We start from the raw sequence: 19,754 nt of genomic DNA, 5'->3' as shown, positions 1-19,754 counted from the left end.
TATAACTAGCTGCAGGACAGCTAAGACTGCCACACAGCAAAATCTTGTCTCGAAAAACCAAAACAAAAAAAAGCACAGAAAAACAAACAGACAAACAACACAGTACAGATACACAAAAGGACAGATTCAGTGCCCCCCCCCCCAAGACCTCTGAATGGGTCACAGTGTTGGATAAATGCGAATGGACTTACGAGAGAGAATAAAGAGTACAAAAAGTCATAGATTCAGGTAGTAAAGATATTAAAATAAATGTTAAATAGTAATAGAGTGAAAAATAAGCCATGTAAATATGGAAAATACACAGTCTGAATTATATATATTACTGTGTTTTCTTTAAATTTTTTGACTATTAATGAACTGAATGCAGAGAGACATTTGATTGTGAAGGCTGCTAAGCTAAAGCAACATATGTATTTTAAAGGTATCTTGACTTCAAAATTTTAGTCTAAAGATATGTTACTTTGGAAAAGAAGTTCTGCTTTTTGTTTCCACAGAAGATGAGAATCTATAGTTTTTTTCCAGGCTAATGTGGTTTCAGGAACAAGACCCCTCGAAAAGTCCCCATGAACCCTAAAAATTCTCTGCCTAACAAACATCAGGAAGCAGTCTGGAGAAAACAATACCCAAATTCCCAAAATGATTGTTTATAAATGTTTATTTTCATTTAAAGTGAGTTGATTATAAGTGGTTAATGGTCACATTAAATCTCTTTCTAAAAATGGGGCAGGGGGAAGAGATGATATAGAGATGAATATTTGCATCAATATGGATCTTACTCTGTTGATACAAATTTAAGGTGAATTTTGTTACATTGTGTATATGTCTATTTCTGCTCTTGATTAAGGTATTGTGTTTGTACAGCTCATTTCAAAATGTCACGTATAAGAAATACAGATTGACAGACAGAAAGATTATGAACAATATTTTAAGCTTTGGTAGATGTTGACCAATCTTTCCTCTTCTGCCAGTGGTACCCTCATATCAGGAATACCATGAAGGGTTGAATATTATTCAATGTGAATCTTTGTCAATAGTTGTTTGGGTTCATTGACTTTGTGTTTGGTGCATTAATGTTTTCCCTGGTGACTATCTTCTACATTCTTTTCCTTCTCTGTCTTCTGGGGTCTGTCTGGCCATCATAAGCATTGCCTGTTACTTTCTGAAATGAAAGTCACAACTTCAGGTCTTGGACCCAAGACCTTGCTGCTGACCCAGGTTGACTGTTGGCTCTTTGTTGCAGCCTTAAGTTTATTTTGTTTTTTTGTTCCTCATTTTCTTGGGGACCAGTATCAGAATTTTAATGTTTACCTTTTTAAAATCTATGAGAACAAATCAGAGAACCAGAGGGCCGGAGAAGGGAAGAGGTATTCTGATTCTAGAGATTTTCAGTATTCTTTCTGGCCGAAGAGAAAGTCCATATTTTATCTTTTTCAGTCAAGGTCTCTGTATTTAAAGTGAAAGAGGAAAGCTATGCAAATTCAGTAAAGTCCTTTGCTAGCCACACCAAAAAGCTGACTCTCTACTGAGTGGCAGACTCCCAGGCTTTGAGTAAAGAATGGGTATAGTATTGTTTCTGACTTTACTTTTTTTTGGCAGGAATTATGACCATGTTGTAATGACTTCTTCCGTGTTCTTGCTGTTTTGTTTCTTGTTCTGTTTATGTGTTTATAGGATCATAAAACTTACTGTGCATTGGTAACTCCCAGGTTCTTCTTGTTACCTTATCATGGACAGTCAAAGTGTTGTTGAATTTTTATATGACATTCAAGTATTCACTCTGGGATCACAGACTAAGCAGTCTGGCAAATACAAGGTGCAATTGTCTTTGTTGCCTGGGGAAGGGAGAGTTTAAAGTTATGGCAATGATGATTATTTCAAGGTTAGCTGTGTACACCAACGATGCAAGGTTTACCTACATCATAATGCCTAGGTGGCTAGACTTTTCTAGTCACAGTTAACATATATGCAATCCTCAGATCTTGAAGCTCTTAAAAAAATTGAAATGTTGTATATTCTAAACCAACTGGCCCTTACCATCTGACTTTCCTGTAATCCATGTGTGGTCAGAATGTATATCTTTTCTTGGCTGCCATATTGTCAATGAGTTTATCTCCTGCTGGACACAATGTTATGATGCTATTCTAGTTTCTGGCAGGAGTTTTTAAAAATAAATGGTATTCTCCATGTTAATGTTTTTGCCACCTTTCCATACTTTTGAATAGAAAGAAAATGATTCATTTTTATGGATCATAGTTAGTTTGAATGACAATTGCCCCACAGGCAAATTTTTGAATGCTTAGACATCAGTTGGTGGAACTGTTTTAGAAGGATCAGGAGGTGTAGCTTTGCTGGAGGAGGTGTGTCACTGGTGATGGGCTTGATGTTTCCAGAAAACTTGCACCATTCCAAGTGCCTTCTCTGTCCCCTGCTTGTGGATTAAGAGGCGAGTCCTTATCGGTTCCTGCTGCCATGTCCTTTTTTGCTCTGCCATCATGTATTCTAACTCTTAGAAACAGTAAACCCAAGTAGGCACTTTTCACAAGTTGCATTGGTCATGGTGTTTTTTTTTGTAACAAAAAATAGAGGAATACCAAATATAGTGACCATTAATATATAGCATTTTCCAATTCAAAAAAGGAGCACTCATGTGTCACTGGAGAAGATTTCTTCTACTTTACTGAAATATATAATGGCATTGTGCTTGCCAACTGACATCAGACTGACAACAAGCTTATTAATCAATATATCCAGGCTGACCAAACACAGTGTACTAAAATGACCAATCTACATCAGAGAGTAATCGCTGTGTTGCTTGCAATGATTTATAGAACATTTGAAAACCTTTTTCTTACTCATGTCTCTGTTACTCAAGCAGTATTTGGAGCATAGGCATCTTCTGTAAACTTAACACCAGCACAAGTCTCAGATAGAGTAAGTACACGGTGACTAATCGGATTGACAGTTGGAAGCAGATCATCAGGTAATTATGGTACAGTGAAAGGGCACCACTGTGTTGTTAGGAAATTCTTCTGATTTCAAGTGTATGGGCCATAGAAGGCCTTCAAATGAAATGGCCCGATTAAGATCTGAACCTGTGGAGCGAATTGATAAGATCCAGAGGCAATGAGATAGAGGACATATGGATAACTTACCAGAAGTCTGAGTGGTCACATGACTGGAGATCCCAGAGAAACCCTGCATGTTGGACACCCAGAGCACGGCAGAATGAAGGGAGGGTAAGGAGAGCTCCAATAAGGGCCTGTTGTGCCTCTTCTGTGCTCTGCTGATGATGTGGGAGGGTCTTCTGTTTGTGTTGATTTCATTGGTTAATAAAGAAACTGCCTTGGCCCATTTGATAGGCCAGCCCTTAGGTGGGTGGAGTAGACAGAGCAGAATGCTGGGAAGAAGGGAAGTTAGTCAATCACCATGCCTCTCCTCTCTGAGACAGATGCCATGAAGCCAGCCACCAGGTCAGACATGCTGAATCCTTCCCGGTAAGACACCAACCACCTCGTGGTGCTACACAGATTATTAGAAATGGGTTAAAGCAAAATATGAGAATTAGCCAATAAGAGGCTGAAACTAATGGGACAGACAATGTTTAAATGAATACAATTAGTATGTTGTTATTTCGGGGCATAAGGTGGCCGGGAGCCGGGCAGGATGAAAAGCCGGCCTGCCCGCAGCTCTTCACTACATTCTAAGATGCTATTGAAAGGCTTTACAAGGAGAAGGGAATTTGATCAGATAAAAGCAATTTTTAAAAGCTGGTTTGAACAGCAATTTTCCCTTTAGTGTTCTTCTTTTCTTATTGTTATCTCTGAAAAAGTCTTTGCTGCAGTGGAAATGACACAAGAGAAGTTCTCACAACCATCAAGATACAGTTGATGTCCTTATCAGCATCTTCGTGTGAGGATCTTCTGCCCCAGCATCTGGAAACACCTGAACATAAAGGGAATCCAAGGCCACAGGGGAAAATCTTGGAACAAAGTTAGAAAAATGAAGACAGCGAAACAGATAATGCTTAATTGGATTCCAAAAGCACCAATGATTGTACCGCATCAGGACAGAGAAGGCTGGAGTTCGAGACCTGTGGCCCCCATTTCTCAGCTTCAGTGTTTATAACTTTCAGTCAGAGGGCTGAGTTCAGAAATCTGGAAGGTGCCATTCACCCGATTAATTGGGTGAGGATTACTTCCACTGGGTTTGTTGATTCAGTCTCTTTTGTAGAAGCTAAATTATGGGTGAATTTAATCCATGAGACATGATGACACTTTCTAGAAATGGAAATGCAAGTCCATGGAAGTTAGATGAATTTTTTTACAGGTGGTGGGGATGTGAATGAGTGATGCTTGCCATGTTTCTCAGGAGCTGTCTTTCCTGTATGCGAAGGCAGCTCGTGTGGTTGGCCGCAGCCACTACGCACAGACTCTGAGGTAGCCCTGCTTTCTTCACTGTAAGTGAGACGTACAGTACACAGTAGGATTGTTTTGACCTGGGAACCAGGTACACCTTCCATTCTTCTGTCGCCAGTGGTAGAGACAGAGATGCAAAATTTTTAGAAATTTTTAATTATAACAGATAAACCTATTTTTGTGTGTCTGATTTCTTGAAAAACTGCTATTCTCTTAAGCTATTCTCTCAAACTGAACTTACGTTGTGAATTCAGATCATAAAGTATATAATGTGCAGCTTATCTTTTTACTCATGTGCTTCTCATAGTAAATCATACCTCCAAATGTCTTCAGCTAGGCATCTGTGGAGTGCTTGTGTGAAATCTAACACCAGCGTTGGCAGCTCCTGATGAGGAGAAAATGGCTTTTAGTGAGAAACTAGAAGCCCCAAATGCAGGCTTTTAAAGTGGCTGTTATTGTTGGTAACCAAGTAGATTTGCTAGTGGTAAGGAGATTTAGAGAATTTTTCTCAGAATAAGTCAGGAGAAGCATCTCCCCAAAGTCATTAAATAAGATTTTGCTCTCTGTGACTTGACATAAACAAGAATTATTATTATCATTTTTTATTGCTGCAGCCTCTGAATGTTGCATTAGGAAGAGAGAAAGAAATGCAAGCAAGGAGAGCCTGGCATTCTGCAGTTTTTCCCACCATGGTTAGAGGGCAGGCCGAAGCCGTTACTGCTCTCATTAGATGTCTTGTAAAGAACTTGAACATCCGGGTACAGTGAGAGTGGGCCAAGTGTTGCAACATCTGCAGCTGGTTATCTGTGGTCACTGAAAAGGAGGGTGTGGTATATGTCAGGGGAACCTGGTTAGGTTCTGCGTGCTAGTGACCTTGCAGTAAGTCACTGGGGTTAGTTGGGGGATTAGGTGAGTGTGGCCTGTCCAGACTTAGGTACCTGTTGTAATGTCTTGCCAGTGCCTGTGCTAGCAGTGATGGTGGCGGGACGGTGGGGAAGTAAATGGTTTATGAGTGGTGTACTCCAGGACAATGCGCTTTGACCTGAACTTTGCTATCGTGTGTAACTTCTTCCCGTGAGAGTGTTATCCAGTCAAATGAAGTGCTAGCATACTTGAAATCCCAGGGTGGCCTCAACCAAAATATCAGCATTTGGTCTCCGTTGTCCCCGCTGCTCCTGCCTGGCTGCTGATCTGTTTGCACTGTCTCCAGACAGTGAGGTGTCTGTTTCTCAAAGTGATGTTCCTCTGGCATTTGACAGCCCGTCTTCCAGTTTCCCTGACTTTGGAAATTGCGGTGTGATTCAAAGGCCACACAGCCATGACCTTACTAATGTATTATTCACCCAGTGATCCTGTGCGTTGACTTTTTTTTTTGCCTTTTTGAACTCAACATAACAAAACTGCATGCCAAAATATGATTAGAAGTGTAGAGCCAAGAATTTCTTTTACCTTCTAGCTTAGGAGTTTAACTTTTAATTGAGTCTGGTATTGTGTCTGTTCCCCCCCCCCCCCCCCCCGTGTGTGTGTGCTCGCGTGTTCAGCCATGCATCTCTCGGCTGTCTCACATGCATTTGTTAAGGCATTAGGATACACAGCCACAACAAAGGAGGCTTCGGCCTTGAAATTAACTGCTTCTTAGTTTCTTTCCTCACCGTGATTAAATACCCTGACAAAAGCAATCTAAGGGAGAATGAGTTCATTTTGGTCGCCAGTTCCAGGCCATCTCCCCTCAGTGCAGGGAAGTACCATGGCAGGAGCATGGCAGAGCTAGTCATGGTCCCGTCCCAGTCAAGAGCAGAAAGCAGTGAATGAGTCCATGCCAGTGCTCGGCGTGCCCTCTCCAGTTCATACGGCTCACAGTCCCCCACGTCAATTAGAGTAACGAAGATCTCCCCTCATTGACATTTCTAGAGGCGATTTAGACAATTGCTCACACGTGTGCCCAGAAGCATCCCTCATGGGTATCAACTTGACAATTAATATTAGCCATCAGAAGCTATTAATGTAGTTTTATATAAAAGAGGTTGATTTAATTCTTGGCCAATATTAATATCATATGCGATATAAATGTTTATTCACAGTCAGAGGACATAGGAGACACACTGCCTCCATGTGACATGCTTTTCACGGTTCTCACTGAATTTGTAAAATTTGTATAATAAAGCATGAAATAACTAAAGTTGCCTTTATAGCCAGATAAAAGCCAATGAGCAGTGGTGGCACACACCTTTAATCTAGCACTAAGGAGGCAGAGGCAGGTGGATCTCTGTGAGTTTGAGGCCAACCTGGGTTACAGAGCAAGTTCCAGGACAGGCTCGAAAGCTACAGAGAAACACTGTCTTGAAAAAACCAAACAAACAAAAAAATCCAGCCAACCAATGCTCGCATTATCAAGCCTTCTAGAATCTCTATTCAGAAAGCCTCTTTTGCTCAGAAGCCAGGGTCCAGAGCACAGTCGCCATTGTTCCCACCCTGTTGCTGTGCACTGCAGTTTCTGCAAAGTTCCCTGTGATGTGTTCGTCTTTGAGAAGAACCACATGCTCCACATTTATGTGCTGCCTGCTTTTGAGAGAGTCATTCTTGGGGCAGATAGGAACAAGATTGACTAGATTGTGGTAGGCCTGCTGAACGGAGATTTATAGGCTGAACTGACTGTAGTCTAGACCAGGAGCTGAGATGGTTTACAATGTGAGGATTAATGTTATCTTCATGAAAGTCAGTCTTTAGAAAAGGAATACTTCCAGCTATTTGTGTGGTGTGCGAAACAAGTTGAATTTCTTAGGGATCCTCAGAGTTCTTGAGTTAGAAGGGTAAGAGTGGGGCCTTCCTTCCACTGCTTTTGCTAGTTCTTCAGCACAGGAAATGAGAAGGACAGAGGATAGACATGCAGGACACGGGACAGACGTGATGCAGGACAGAGGACAGACGTGATGCAGAACACAGGACAGACATGATGCACGACAGAGGACAGACGTGATGCAGGACACAGGACAGACGTGATGCCCGACAGAGGACAGACGTAATGCAGGACACAGGACAGACGTGATGCAGGACAGATGTGATGCAGGACAGAGGACAGACATGATGCAGGACACAGGACAGACGTGATGCAGGACACACGTGATGCAGTTATGGTGCTTCCTTTCTGTAATTGCTCTGGAGTTGCCTGCTAATCATGCAGTTAAACATCTGAATGCTTCTTATTTTAGTCAGTCTGCTGAAAATAAAGAAATTTTCAGAAACATTTTAAATTGAAAATAATGCTTCTTTGTCACAAGCAAGTGAAATGATACAGAAAAGTGGGTGTAGAAAATTAAATTCTTTCTTCTCAGTTAGAAAATTGGTTCGAGCCAGGCGGTGGTGGCGCACGCCTTTAATCCCAGCACTCGGGAGGCAGAGGCAGGCGGATCTCTGTGAGTTCGAGACCAGCCTGGTCTACAAGAGCTAGTTCCAGGACAGGCTCCAAAGCCACAGAGAAACCCTGTCTCGAAAAACAAAAACAAAAACAAAACAAAACAAAAAAACAAAAACAAAAAAGAAAATTGGTTCGATAAGTACTTTCCCTTTTTTTTGTAGCCAATGCTTTGCTCTTTCACAGCAGCTTGGTTGATTTTAATGTTAATGGTGGAAAAGGCAGGAATGCATTTGTGAAGACTTCTTAGTCACTTTGAATCAGTTAGGCTTCCTTGGGTTGAACCATGCTTCATATCGTGGCAGTCTTGGTGGTTAAGCCACACTAATGGAGGGGTCTGTTCTTCGAAGCATTATAGGAAGGAGTCAGTATTGTGTGTGTGCCGCAGTGTGGAAGTCACTTCTAGATGACTGGCCTTTGCAGTAGTCAAGGGCTGGATAAGTGGGTTGTTGATGTCAAAGGGGTAGATGGAAGCTTCAACGTCCAATAGCGTGCTCCACATTTGTGTCATTGGAGAACTCAGAGAGGCCGAGCAGTTGGAATATGCAGGGGGGTTGAATTTGCCCTTGTGCCTACAGGAAGACAAGGCTAAGAAACAAATAAAACGGTATGTATCCTTTAGAGGCAAAGGCAGATACTATTAAAGTATTCCTAGCCTAGCATTACCTTTTCACACTTGAAGTCACACATCTGTGACACAAGAACATTATTCTTAGACCTGTGTGGGGTTTATGTCTATATGGTGCCATATTTACTTTAGCCTCGTGGTTTGGATGAGCTATGACTTCTCTCCTACATAACTCAGGGAGTATGTGTATAGAAACTGCAAAGAGCAGCCTGGGGAGATGGCTTACTCTGAAGCGTTGAGTCAAATTCCCCCAGAGCCGAGAGAGAGAGAGAGAGAGAGAGAGAGAGAGAGAGAGAGAGAGAGAGAGAGAGAGAGAGAGAGAGAAAGAGAGAGAGAGAGAGAGAGAGTCTAGCAATTTAGTGTACTTGTAGTCCCAGTGCACAGAGACAGAAGGGTATCTGAGGCTGTCCAGCCAATCTGACCAAAATGGCAAATTCCTGGTTTAGTGAGAGACCCTGCCTCAAAAAATAAGGAGAACCAAGGAAGACACTCAGTGTTGACCTTTGACCTCCACACACATGTGCATACACAATCGTGTAAACTGGTACACAAATACACCCACACCCACACATAAAAGACAAATATAGGTTTGAAGCTATAATAATACTTTTTATTAGTCTTGAGGTTCTTTCTTTCTTGTTGTGTATTTATTGTGTAATATTTATCTGTGTAATACTGTGTAATACTGGATATCATTAAGGGAAGAACCAGAAATGAGTGGAAGTATGGCATGTATAATTGTTTTTTCCAGCCTGTATCCAGGTAGGCAGCATGCGTTATAAAATGTGGGTGGAGTGTCAGGAGCCGTCCATCAGTCTTCAGGATACATGTTTGCTCTCATTCCGTGTAAACCACATCCCCACCACAGACACAAGAAAGCAGTGAGTCATCTCTTCCCCCTCGACTCCTCCAATTCATCCTTAGAATTTTCCCATTCTCAATATCTTAATTTAGAAAATATTCAGAATCTGTTAGCAAGTAAGATAGGAGTTCAGTTGAAAGTTGTTATTGTTTATAGTAAAAAAAAAAACCGCGAGTTTCAGAGTGCAAGCTGAAAATTTTTTTTATCTGTTCCTCATAGAGTGAGATAGGGTTTATCGATATTTATTATTTTGGGGAAAAATCAGGTACCAACCTACATCTCACCCACTGGTAAGAACACAGAAAAGATGATGGGAAATGGAAAATGTCCTATTTCTTTTCCAGTGCCGAAGTTACAGGGATATGTTTTGTGTCTCCAGTCTTTTCTTCCCGAGGAGAAGCAGACATTCTCATATTCTAAAGATGGGTTCCTTTCCTCATTATAAACAGTTTTTATCAGTTGCACCGGAGATTTAATCAAACCAAACTACTTCAATTTCATGTATTGGTTCAGATTCTCTTTTTATCATGATGAGATTGAATTTTAGATAAAATTCATCCCCTTCCAATCAGAGTGGACACTCTCTGTGTTCTCAGAGTGGGGGGTCCCCAGTATGACTGACTGATGCTATGTGTGAAGTTGGGCCCTCGATGGTGGGGTTCCCTGCATCCCACAGTTACCTTTTAGAATGGAAAACTTTCAGTCATATTATTGTGACATCAGAGCCCCAAAACTATGATTTTCACCTTCAATCCTAATTCAGCATTTTGTATCATACACAATTCTGTCATTTCAAACCTTCCTGGTAAACTGATTTTGAAGTGTTGCTGGATGGTTGATTAAACTTTGTGCAGAAAGGAAGTCTACTGAGTAACCAGTGCAAATGTTGCAGGATTTGATTTGTTTGCAAACTCTGAGAAAATAACACATGGTATACTTATGATATAGTTGAGTCTACAAGGGTGTTATTTTGAAAACTGTTTGTTGTGGAGAAGGAGAGACTGGTTCCAGAACTCACTGGTGCGTTGGATTGGCTTGGCACCCAAGAGACTTATCTGCCTTGGTGGCAGCCGGAACTACAGCATTGGGCACCTGCTACAACAGTGGCTGCTGGCTTGGCAGGCACAAAGCGGGTCGTGTCTATCATCTGTCCTCGTGTTGGTAGATTGCTGGCCGTTTTCCACTGTCACCACCATCAAATGCCATTTTTCTGTCATCACCTTTGGAAAATGCGGCCCTGTCCCTTTCCAGTTACAGATTCATTACATTAATCTCAAAAAGAGCACTTACTTTCAAATAGTGATTCTTACTTAGCTGCCAGTATGTTGAGAAAGCATACATAAATATAGTCTGGAAACTACAAACTGTCAAAATTGAGACCTATTTAAAAGGTATTTTGAGGCTTTTAAACATCATATGACATGGGTCAAATTACAAAAATATTTATGTCTGTGACATTAGAGTCTTTCAAGGAAAATAAAAGCTTTACCCCAGATGAGAATTAGCAGGCATTTGTTGTTGTTGAAATCATGAGGAAAGCACAGTACATAATACATAGTGGGTGTGAAGATATTATTTTGAGAAATAAGAAAAGGCTTTTGGAAGAAGTGGTAAAAGAAAGGCAATAATGGGGGATGTGGGGAAGAGCAAGCCAAGCCAGAGGTCAGGTGAGTGTGGGATTCCTGATGCAGTCAAAGCCTCAGTTCTGTTTTAGACTTTTATCCATCCAGATGGGTCATCGCTAAACTTGACAACATAGGAGAGCACTGAAAAATGAGATTACAAATAACGTGACATCATATATTCCTGAAACCCGCCTCACACAGCCAGGATCCTTTGGTTCATTGTGATTTCTGTAGGCTCCCTCGTTTGGTTCCTTTGTTTTCCTCCTGTGTGGAAGAGTAGGTGTTAAGCTCTGTCCTGGCTATCAGTTCCAAATACTCTGCTGTGACTGGAGATAACAGCCTCTCCTGAAGTCAGCTTCAAAACTCAGGAAAAAAAGCTGCAGAAGACAACCAGCAAATGTGTATTTGTTCTACAGATTAATAGCCGAGTCCTAGCAATTCATTAGGACGAGAGAGTTGAATAATTAAAAGACAGCTTATAAATTACTAGGATGAACAATAATGATATATTTGAATTTCTTATAACTTAAGACTATGGCCCTATTAACAAAATTTTTTAAAGGAACTACAAGGTCAAAATCATCGGTATATTTACAAGTCATTGCTTGTTAAATCTAAATATTACATTTAGTCCTACATGTTTCTAATTCCCATGAGAGAATGTAGGAATCAGGGCTAGAGACATGGCCCAGAAGTTGAGTGTACACTGTTCCTAGAACTGAATGGCAGGTAGTCAATGTGAGTTCCTTTCGTGTGCCATCTGTGTACACAATAGGGATGCTCCAATAGAAGAAATGTCCTTTGTGTTGTGGAGCGGGAGGTGGGTAGCCTGCTCTTGTTTCATGGTACAGACACTCCCCCAAAGCACAGGTGACTCGTGCCTTCAGGATCAATAGAAAACCATAGCAAGCTTGCGGGTAGGGAGAGAAGTGCTGGGGAGGCCGAAGAGAAGGTTAAGAAACTGAAAAGGGACAGAGATGTTGGGTGTTTTGAAGCTCAGGATAATGCTGGAGAAGAAGGAAGCTAGAGTCAGTGTGCATGGCAGTACTGTTTCCAGCAGAGGGGTGCTGGCCCTGCAAAGTATCACCTCTGTGGAGCTGACGCCATCTAAAGTAAGGGCAGTCCACTCGAATGATGCTGAAAACGAAGAAGGAAGGACAGGGAAATGAGAAAGATCATGCGAGATGGAAGAGGACACTCACCTCTCAGCTCGACACCAGTTGTATAGAGGGGGATAGAAGTATCAAGAGAGAGGACTCTCAAACAAGGCCTCCAGTCCATTTAGTGAGCAAGGAAAGAACAAAGGAGTCTGCATCTTCAAACATGAGTAGAGAAGAATCTATGTGCACTTCAGCTGACGAGTCACACCAGAAATTCACCATAAAACTAAAGAAAACCATATAGAAGACTACAATAGGAATTAAATATTTTTTCTTCAGCCCTTTGAATATATGAAACCAACAGAGAGCCTTGTTGGATTGAAAATACCAAAGCTCGGGGCTGGAGAGATGGCTCAGAGGTTAAGAGCATTGCCTGCTCTTTCAAAGGTCCTGAGTTCAATTCCCAGCAACCACATGGTGGCTCACAACCATCTGTAGTGGGGTCTGGTGCCCTCTTCTGGCCTGCAGGCATACACACAGACGGAATATTGTATACATAATAAATAAATAAATAAAAATATTTTTTTTTAAAAAAAGAAAATACCAAAGCTCAGCAGAAAACGAGGAAGAAAGGAGAAAATTAAAGTGAGTGTTAGTTGAACTCCTGAGAAACATAGAAGATAAAAAACAAAAAAACAAAAAGAAAGTTAAATTGCAAGGTGTTCAGGGGAAATGCAAATAGTAGGCGACCACACATTTAATATCTACAGCAAATGTAAGTGGCCTAACCCCGTCAAGTGAAAATCAGACATCGGCAGGATGGCATTTAAAAACATATGTTGTGTGTAAAACTTTACTTGTTATGGCAGAATTGGTAAGACAGACGAAAAAGGACCATAAAAGGTCCACCATGTAAGCAATCTCATTCAAACTGGACAGGCCACACAAGGTGAAGGGCAGAGCATCAGATACTTCCAACAACCAAACGATATACAGCCCTAAAAGGGTCAGTTCACAAAGAATATAAGGGTGTGTGCAGTGAGCATCAGCACTTCGGAGCTTGAAGCAGGGCTGCCGAGATTGTGCAGTAGATAGAAGGCACATGTCATCGAGCCTGGCAACACGCGGGAAAGAGTACTGACTCCTGCAAGAAGACATCTGACCTCCACATACACGCATGTGTACATGTGCATGCACACTAGTTTGCCTTCCATTGCTGTGATGAGCACTATGCCCCAAAGGCACATTCAGTTCCTTACATCTGTGAGCAATAGTCTATAACAGATGGAAATCAGAAGAAACCCCAGCAAGCTAGGAACACGAAGAAGACACCGTGGAGAAATGATGCTTACTGTCCTGTCCCTGCCTTCTGCTCGCATGGTTTTCCTACCAAGCCCAGCTACACCTACATAAAAAATGATGCTGCTAGCAGCGGGCCGGGCCCTCCTGTGTCAGTTAGCAGTCAAGAAAATGCTCCATCGACATCTCCACAGTCCAGTTTGAGTGAAGTAGCCTCCTAAATGAGACTCCCTCAGAAAACCGTGGGCTATGTCAGGATGACAGCACAAACTAAGTTAGGACATGAACAAGCACACAAAATAAATAAATATTTTAAAAAAGAAGCAAAAAAAAACAACTACACAACTCAAAACATAATTTCATTAAGACACAATTTTAGTTGGGGACATTAACATTGCACTCTCAGTAGCTGTCATAACTATTATTCTATTCAGAAAGTCAATAAGGATCGAGAAACTCATATGAAGCCATATGGTTTAGTTGATATTTACAGGACTTTTTATCCAGTCCTGGTAGAACACACGCACGTCGAACATATGTTGTGATAAACCATACTGATAGAAAATAATCCTCATGAAAATAAACTTCAAGCATTTAACAGAATTGAGGGCTAGTGTGGTGGCTTGGTGGGCAGAGGCCCTTGCTGCTGAGACTGATGGCATGAATCTGTCCCACACCCTACATGGTAGAAGGAGAGAACCAGCTCCTGCAGACTCTCCCCCACTCCACACGTGCACTAACCCTGTGCACACAGGAACACACACACACACACACACACACACACACACACATTTTAGTTCTTTTCCTCTGGAAGAATTGAAACCACAGCAAACATGTACTCTGAACTCAGTGGAACCCACCCAGAGACTACTGACGACTGACAGTTGAAGCAGTTGGGAGAGAAGGAAAATCTTGTTCTTCCAACCATTATTCTCATTGTTATCGGCGTAGAACGTGGGAAGTAGATGGGTTTCATCTGGCAGTGAGCACATGGGTAGTGTGACACGGCTTACTAATGGTCACTTGTTTCTCTGCCCACTTTGTCTTGCAGCGTCTCTGTTGAAAGGCTTGAAGCACGCAAACATCGTGCTGCTTCATGACATCATCCACACCAAGGAAACACTGACGCTTGTCTTTGAATACGTGGTAAGTGGAATCAGAGTATAGTCTAGCTAAGTACGAATAAAAACCTTACAGTGAGAGCATTTGATGTTTTAATGGCTATCCTGAGATGAGTGGTTTTTCTGAGTACGTGTGACATTGTTTTGTGTAAAATCGTGGCCCTGTGAGAGATTTTTGAGTATGCCTCTTAAAAGAAGGTCCAGAAAAACGTCAAGTTGCATTTTCCTTGGAATTTGTAATGTAGTTTCACAAAAGCATCCTTAAGATATATATCTATTTCTATATATAGATACATAGAGAGATATATTGTCAGGAGTTGGGGAGGGATCCAGATACTTGAAATCTAGGTATCAAGGTTTTCCTCCTTAGTTCTTTCAGCTGTTAACTAACGCTTCCAATTTGTATAGCATACCATGTAACAATCTTCTTGTGTTGAGGGTGTCACTGCGGGAAGACCTGAACTTCAACTGGTAATTAATCTTTCTTCGTTTCCCTCACTAAAACATATGGTGTTTGTGTAGCACCGTCTCATCATTTAACTGTGGAATCATGAAATGTAACCATGATAATTAGCAGCCCAGTTTTTCCAGATGGATCTGAGAGCATGTAATTTATAAGATACAAATGACACCGGTGCTGACTTTTTATCGTAAAGAATAGCTACTGGGATTTTGACTGTATTAAGGTCTCTTTTTTATAATTTTTTTTAAAATTAATTCCCCTTTTTCCTTAAAAATATAAAAGAATGAATATTTGAAGCATTTTATATCTTCCTAATGTCTGCCTGTGTCTGTTTATCATTTGAAAATTGTTGTCTCATGAAAAAGCCATTCATCTAGTCTATTTACATATAAATGATAAATACATTTGAATAATATGGTAATGTGGTTACAAGGATAGCTAGAGCTAGCGAGTTGCATATATTACGTGCTACCAAGAGTGGAAGCAGATTCACCCATCAATACAGATATAATTTCTTTTGTTTCCTCCATGAGTTGTAGTCAATAATGTATTGAGCTGACTTAGGCTTGTGACTTTCGATTCATGTTTTCTAGTAGGTCTGATTTACATATTTCAATGAAATCTAGAATTTTCTATTTATACTGTCTTCCACAATGCTTTACAGAAAGAGTGTTTAAAGATATACTTATTGCCTCCCTCAAATTGGGCAATTAAATTAGAATAAAAAAACAATGTTTGGGTCACTTATATTAACGGACCTTATATTGATTTCCGTGTACTGTCCACAGATGTGAAGTTAAAACACAGATATATGTGTATGTTAATTAAGGTAATGTATACACATAATCATATACGCACACATCAGCTTGTGGTTTTGTTTTTTAGTGTACTCTGAAATCAGTATCAAACATTGCAATCTAAACGTTCTCAAGCTTTATGATATTACCATATTTTAAAGTTGATGATATCAAACTCATTTTATAAGCAGCATTGATTTTGCTGTTCCATGTTACTTCTCACTGGTCCTGGTGGCACAAAACACCAACTTCTCAGGAGACTGAGGCAGGAGAGTCATAAATACAAAGCCTGCTGGGCTGGACAGAAAATTGAAGGCCAGCCTGGTGAAGTTCGCAAGATCCTGTGCCCACAGGGAGTGCTGTGTAGGAATGCAGCTCTGGGGAGAGGGCTGTACCATTAGATCTCTGTTGCTGTGGTAGAATGCCTTAGCAAAACAATGCATGGAAGGGTTTATTTTCACATAAGGTTCCAGAAGGGGTGAATCTGCCCTGAAGTGAAGCAAGAGAGTTGGGCATTTTTTTTTTTTTTGCTTTGCTTTTATATTTAGAATTCCATTTTTAGCTGGGGAGGCACGGTAGCAAGCAGCAAGCCTAGAGGCAGGAGCAAGACGCTAAAGGCTCATACCATGAACTGCAAGCACAAAGCTGAAGGCAAACTGGAGTAGTGGCGAGCCTGTCAATCCCCGAAGCCTGGCATCACTGGTGTTCCTTCTCCAGCCAGGCCACAGTGCTCCATAGCCTTCCCAGTCAGTGCCGTGAGCCGGGTCCAAACGTTCCAGTATGTGAGCCTATGGGGGCGTTAGTCATTCAAACCAGCACAAGTTCATGCCTAGTTGTAAAGGACCATGGGAGCAGTCTTGGCCACCACGAAAACAAACAAACAAGCAAGAAAACAAATAAACATTTATGAAAGGACATAGTTATATAATGTAAGGGAAAAAAATCAATATGCCACACTCTTAAAACTCTAGATGTAAAGGTAAAACAAGAGACTTTGGCAGTTTTTTGGAGCTCTGCTACATCTTTGTTTTCCATTAGAATTGTTTTCAGTGTCTTTCTGAGGTGCACCCGTGAGCCTCACTACACGAAGGGTTCTTATTTATGTCAATGCCCATGCAATATAATGTATGTCTACCCCTTTCTTTGATAGAGAGCCCTAGTCCTATCTCTTTTATGTTATTCTCACAAGTGATATTGTAGGTTTCCGAAAGCCTTCCGAAGGCCAGAATAATGAAATACGTGACAGAACATTGTTGATATGGGAAAATGCTCAAGGAAACGACTTTCGAGCACAGCAGTCCAGTGGCTAATAGCACTTTGTTCTTCCTCTCAAATACCTTAAAACATTGTGAAACTGAATTCTTCCCAACTTTCACTGTGTGCATCTGTAATGATCTGGAAGCTCTGAAGCCGGCATTTGTTGGCCTCGGGCTCCCTGGGTGACTTACATCTCAGTGGCAGGTCACAGGGGCCTCTGCTAAGTGTGCTCCTGGAACTGCTTTCATCTCTCAATGGAGATGCAAAGGGTCACCTCTAATCTCGGGAAGGACAAGCAGGCTTGGGAAGGAAGTCGCTTCTTAATGGTCTAAGACACTGGGGCAGCAATCTGTATTTCAGGTATGGGTTTAAACTTGAAAGAGAAATATGATAGCATTTAGAATCATTGACTCCAGAATACATTTAGCTGTGACAAGGCTAACAAAATTGTTCTTCTACTTTAGCAGAAAGCTTAAGCAATTGAGCTTTTTATGCTCGTTGGTTTTTGTCAAAGACAAATGAGTGCCACATTGTATTTAACAGTATGATGAAAAAATGTAAGACATATTCCATAAGTGGGAATAAGAATATTAATAGTAAACACAATTATAGAAATGTATGTTGCCATTAATTTCATAATCATTGTGTTTTGCTTTAAATTGCAAAAGAGCAAGCCATCTGGAACATCATTTTTTATTGCATATTTAATGATGTACAAAAAGAAGCAAAAGCCAAGCATGGTAACAAAAGCCTTTAATCCCAACACTCAGGAAGTAGAGGCAGGCAGAGTTCTCTGTCATGTATACCTGGTCTACATTGAGAGTTCTCGGCCAGTTCTAGGCCACTTAGTAAGATCCTGTCAAAAATAAAACCACAAAATTGAATGAAGTTTTCAGATGTGAACAAAGTTTTGATTTTACAAGATATATAAGTTATAGAGATTGATGTATGATATTGTGCATATAGGAGTTTGGTAGAAGACCAGATATTACCTCAACTATTCATGCCACCAAAACATGAATAAACATAAGCAAAAGGATGCAATTATGTAGGAGATGGCCGTGTCTAATAACTTCGTTGCTTTGGTCGTGGTGATGGTAACATGGGGGTGTGTGGGTGTCGTGAGTCCTCGGGCGTATGTGGAATATATACAGATGTTAGTCTTTGAGTTACCGCTCAAAAAGTGACAGGAGGAAAACCTAGAAATTCATAGCTAATCCCAAGAAAAATCGATGTGGTCATTTTATTCCTCCTACTATGATGTAAACTATTGGAAGAGTCCAAACTAATATGGAAGGTATTTTAAAACTTAAAACTGTAAGACTGTGCCTCATGAGAAAAAGACAGTGCAACCAAAAATCATATAAAATGATTGAAAGATCACCAAAAATTTCATGGCTCTATTAGTTTTATAAAACATTGCCATAAATGTTGTCCAATTAAATTGTGATGTGCCGGGCGGTGGTGGCACACGCCTTTAATCCCAGCACTCGGGAGGCAGAGGCAGGCGGATCTCTGTGAGTTCGAGGCCAGCCTGGTCTAAAAGAGCTAGTTCCAGGACAGGCTCCAAAGCCACAGAGAAACCCTGTCTCAAAAAACCAAAAAAAAAAAAAAACAAAACAAAACAAAAAAAATTGTGATGTTATGATGGTTGTTACGTTAACACCCTAAGTCTTGGCTTAGTTTTTCATGCATTAATCAGTAAGTATGGCATTATAAATTAATGTAGACTACAGAACAGATATCCATGCCTGAACACTGGGACACTCCCACTTCAGTGGTCACAATGCTGAGGACACTCTCTTGTCGGAAACCCAGCCTGATTTCTAAATGAGCCAAGGTTTATGAGGGCAGTGATTAATTCTCTCAGGCACACCATGCTATCTGGTGCATCTGAAATTGTTAAACATTTTTGTTCACACAACTACCCCTTACCCCTCCCACACACACAAAGAGAGAGAGAGAGAGAGAGAGAGAGAGAGAGAGAGAGAGAGAGAGAGAGAGAGAGAAACAGCAGAGACAAAATTTTCATCACTTTAACTCATAAATCATCATTTAACTCGTATTTTATGTCTCCACCCAGCTGATCTACATTCCATCTGTATTCTCACATCTAAACTTTTTTCTACCCAAGCAAACATGCTACGTGAGCAGGCATAGCAGCTTCAAACAATGGCATGTCTACAGATCCACAGTTGTGTCCGAGCATTTAAAGACTCTGTTCAAAACAAATGTGCCAACCAGAGTTCCCTATTGCAAAACAGAACTTCTCCTTGGCTGATTCATGCATGAAAGTCTTGTAGGGTTATTGTGACTGGCAACCCGATAACTGGACTTAAAAAACAAGAAAAATCAGGTGACTCTAGCCAGTCAGACCTAGAGCAAGAATTACGGCTGGGAAGTGTGCTCTGAGCACCTGCTGCCATTGGAAGTGTTGAAAACGTACTGCATCTCTCAATTGCTTGTATGGCTTTCCTGGGTTAATAGAGTCGCCACTCCGCTAATGATGTCAAAATAGCCTCTGCGACCTCATTGCGTCTTTGGGCTGTTGCCATCCAATGATGAGCCAGAATTGTTTAGGTATAGTTGGCTGAAATAAGGTCACATGTCATGGTTTGACTGCACTGGAGCCCACAGGACTGTGTGTCCAGTGTTTCGTGATGGCACACAGATCCTGTTGCTCTTCAAGATTCACAGAATAGGCTGCTCTTAGTGGCTCATGCGTTTAAATTTAGCACTCTGGGTGACGTAGGGCAAGATCTCTATGAGTTCCAA

At 41.1% G+C, this 19,754-nt stretch overlaps 1 protein-coding gene across 1 annotated transcript in view; it reads left to right on the top strand.

Moving 5' to 3' along the window:
- Positions 1–19,754, top strand: part of Cdk14 (cyclin dependent kinase 14) — a 529,530-nt gene that overhangs the window by 222,297 nt on the left and 287,479 nt on the right. The window contains exon 6 of the mRNA XM_038315331.1: positions 14,393–14,487. Coding sequence (XP_038171259.1) covers positions 14,393–14,487 — 95 coding nt within the window. The remainder of the gene's footprint in view (positions 1–14,392; positions 14,488–19,754) is intronic.

This window comes from Arvicola amphibius, chromosome 18 (assembly GCF_903992535.2).
Source record: "Arvicola amphibius chromosome 18, mArvAmp1.2, whole genome shotgun sequence".
NCBI classification, from domain to species: Eukaryota; Metazoa; Chordata; class Mammalia; order Rodentia; family Cricetidae; genus Arvicola; species Arvicola amphibius.
Note: the sequence above shows the minus strand (reverse complement) of the source record. Positions and strands in the feature narration are given on the sequence as shown.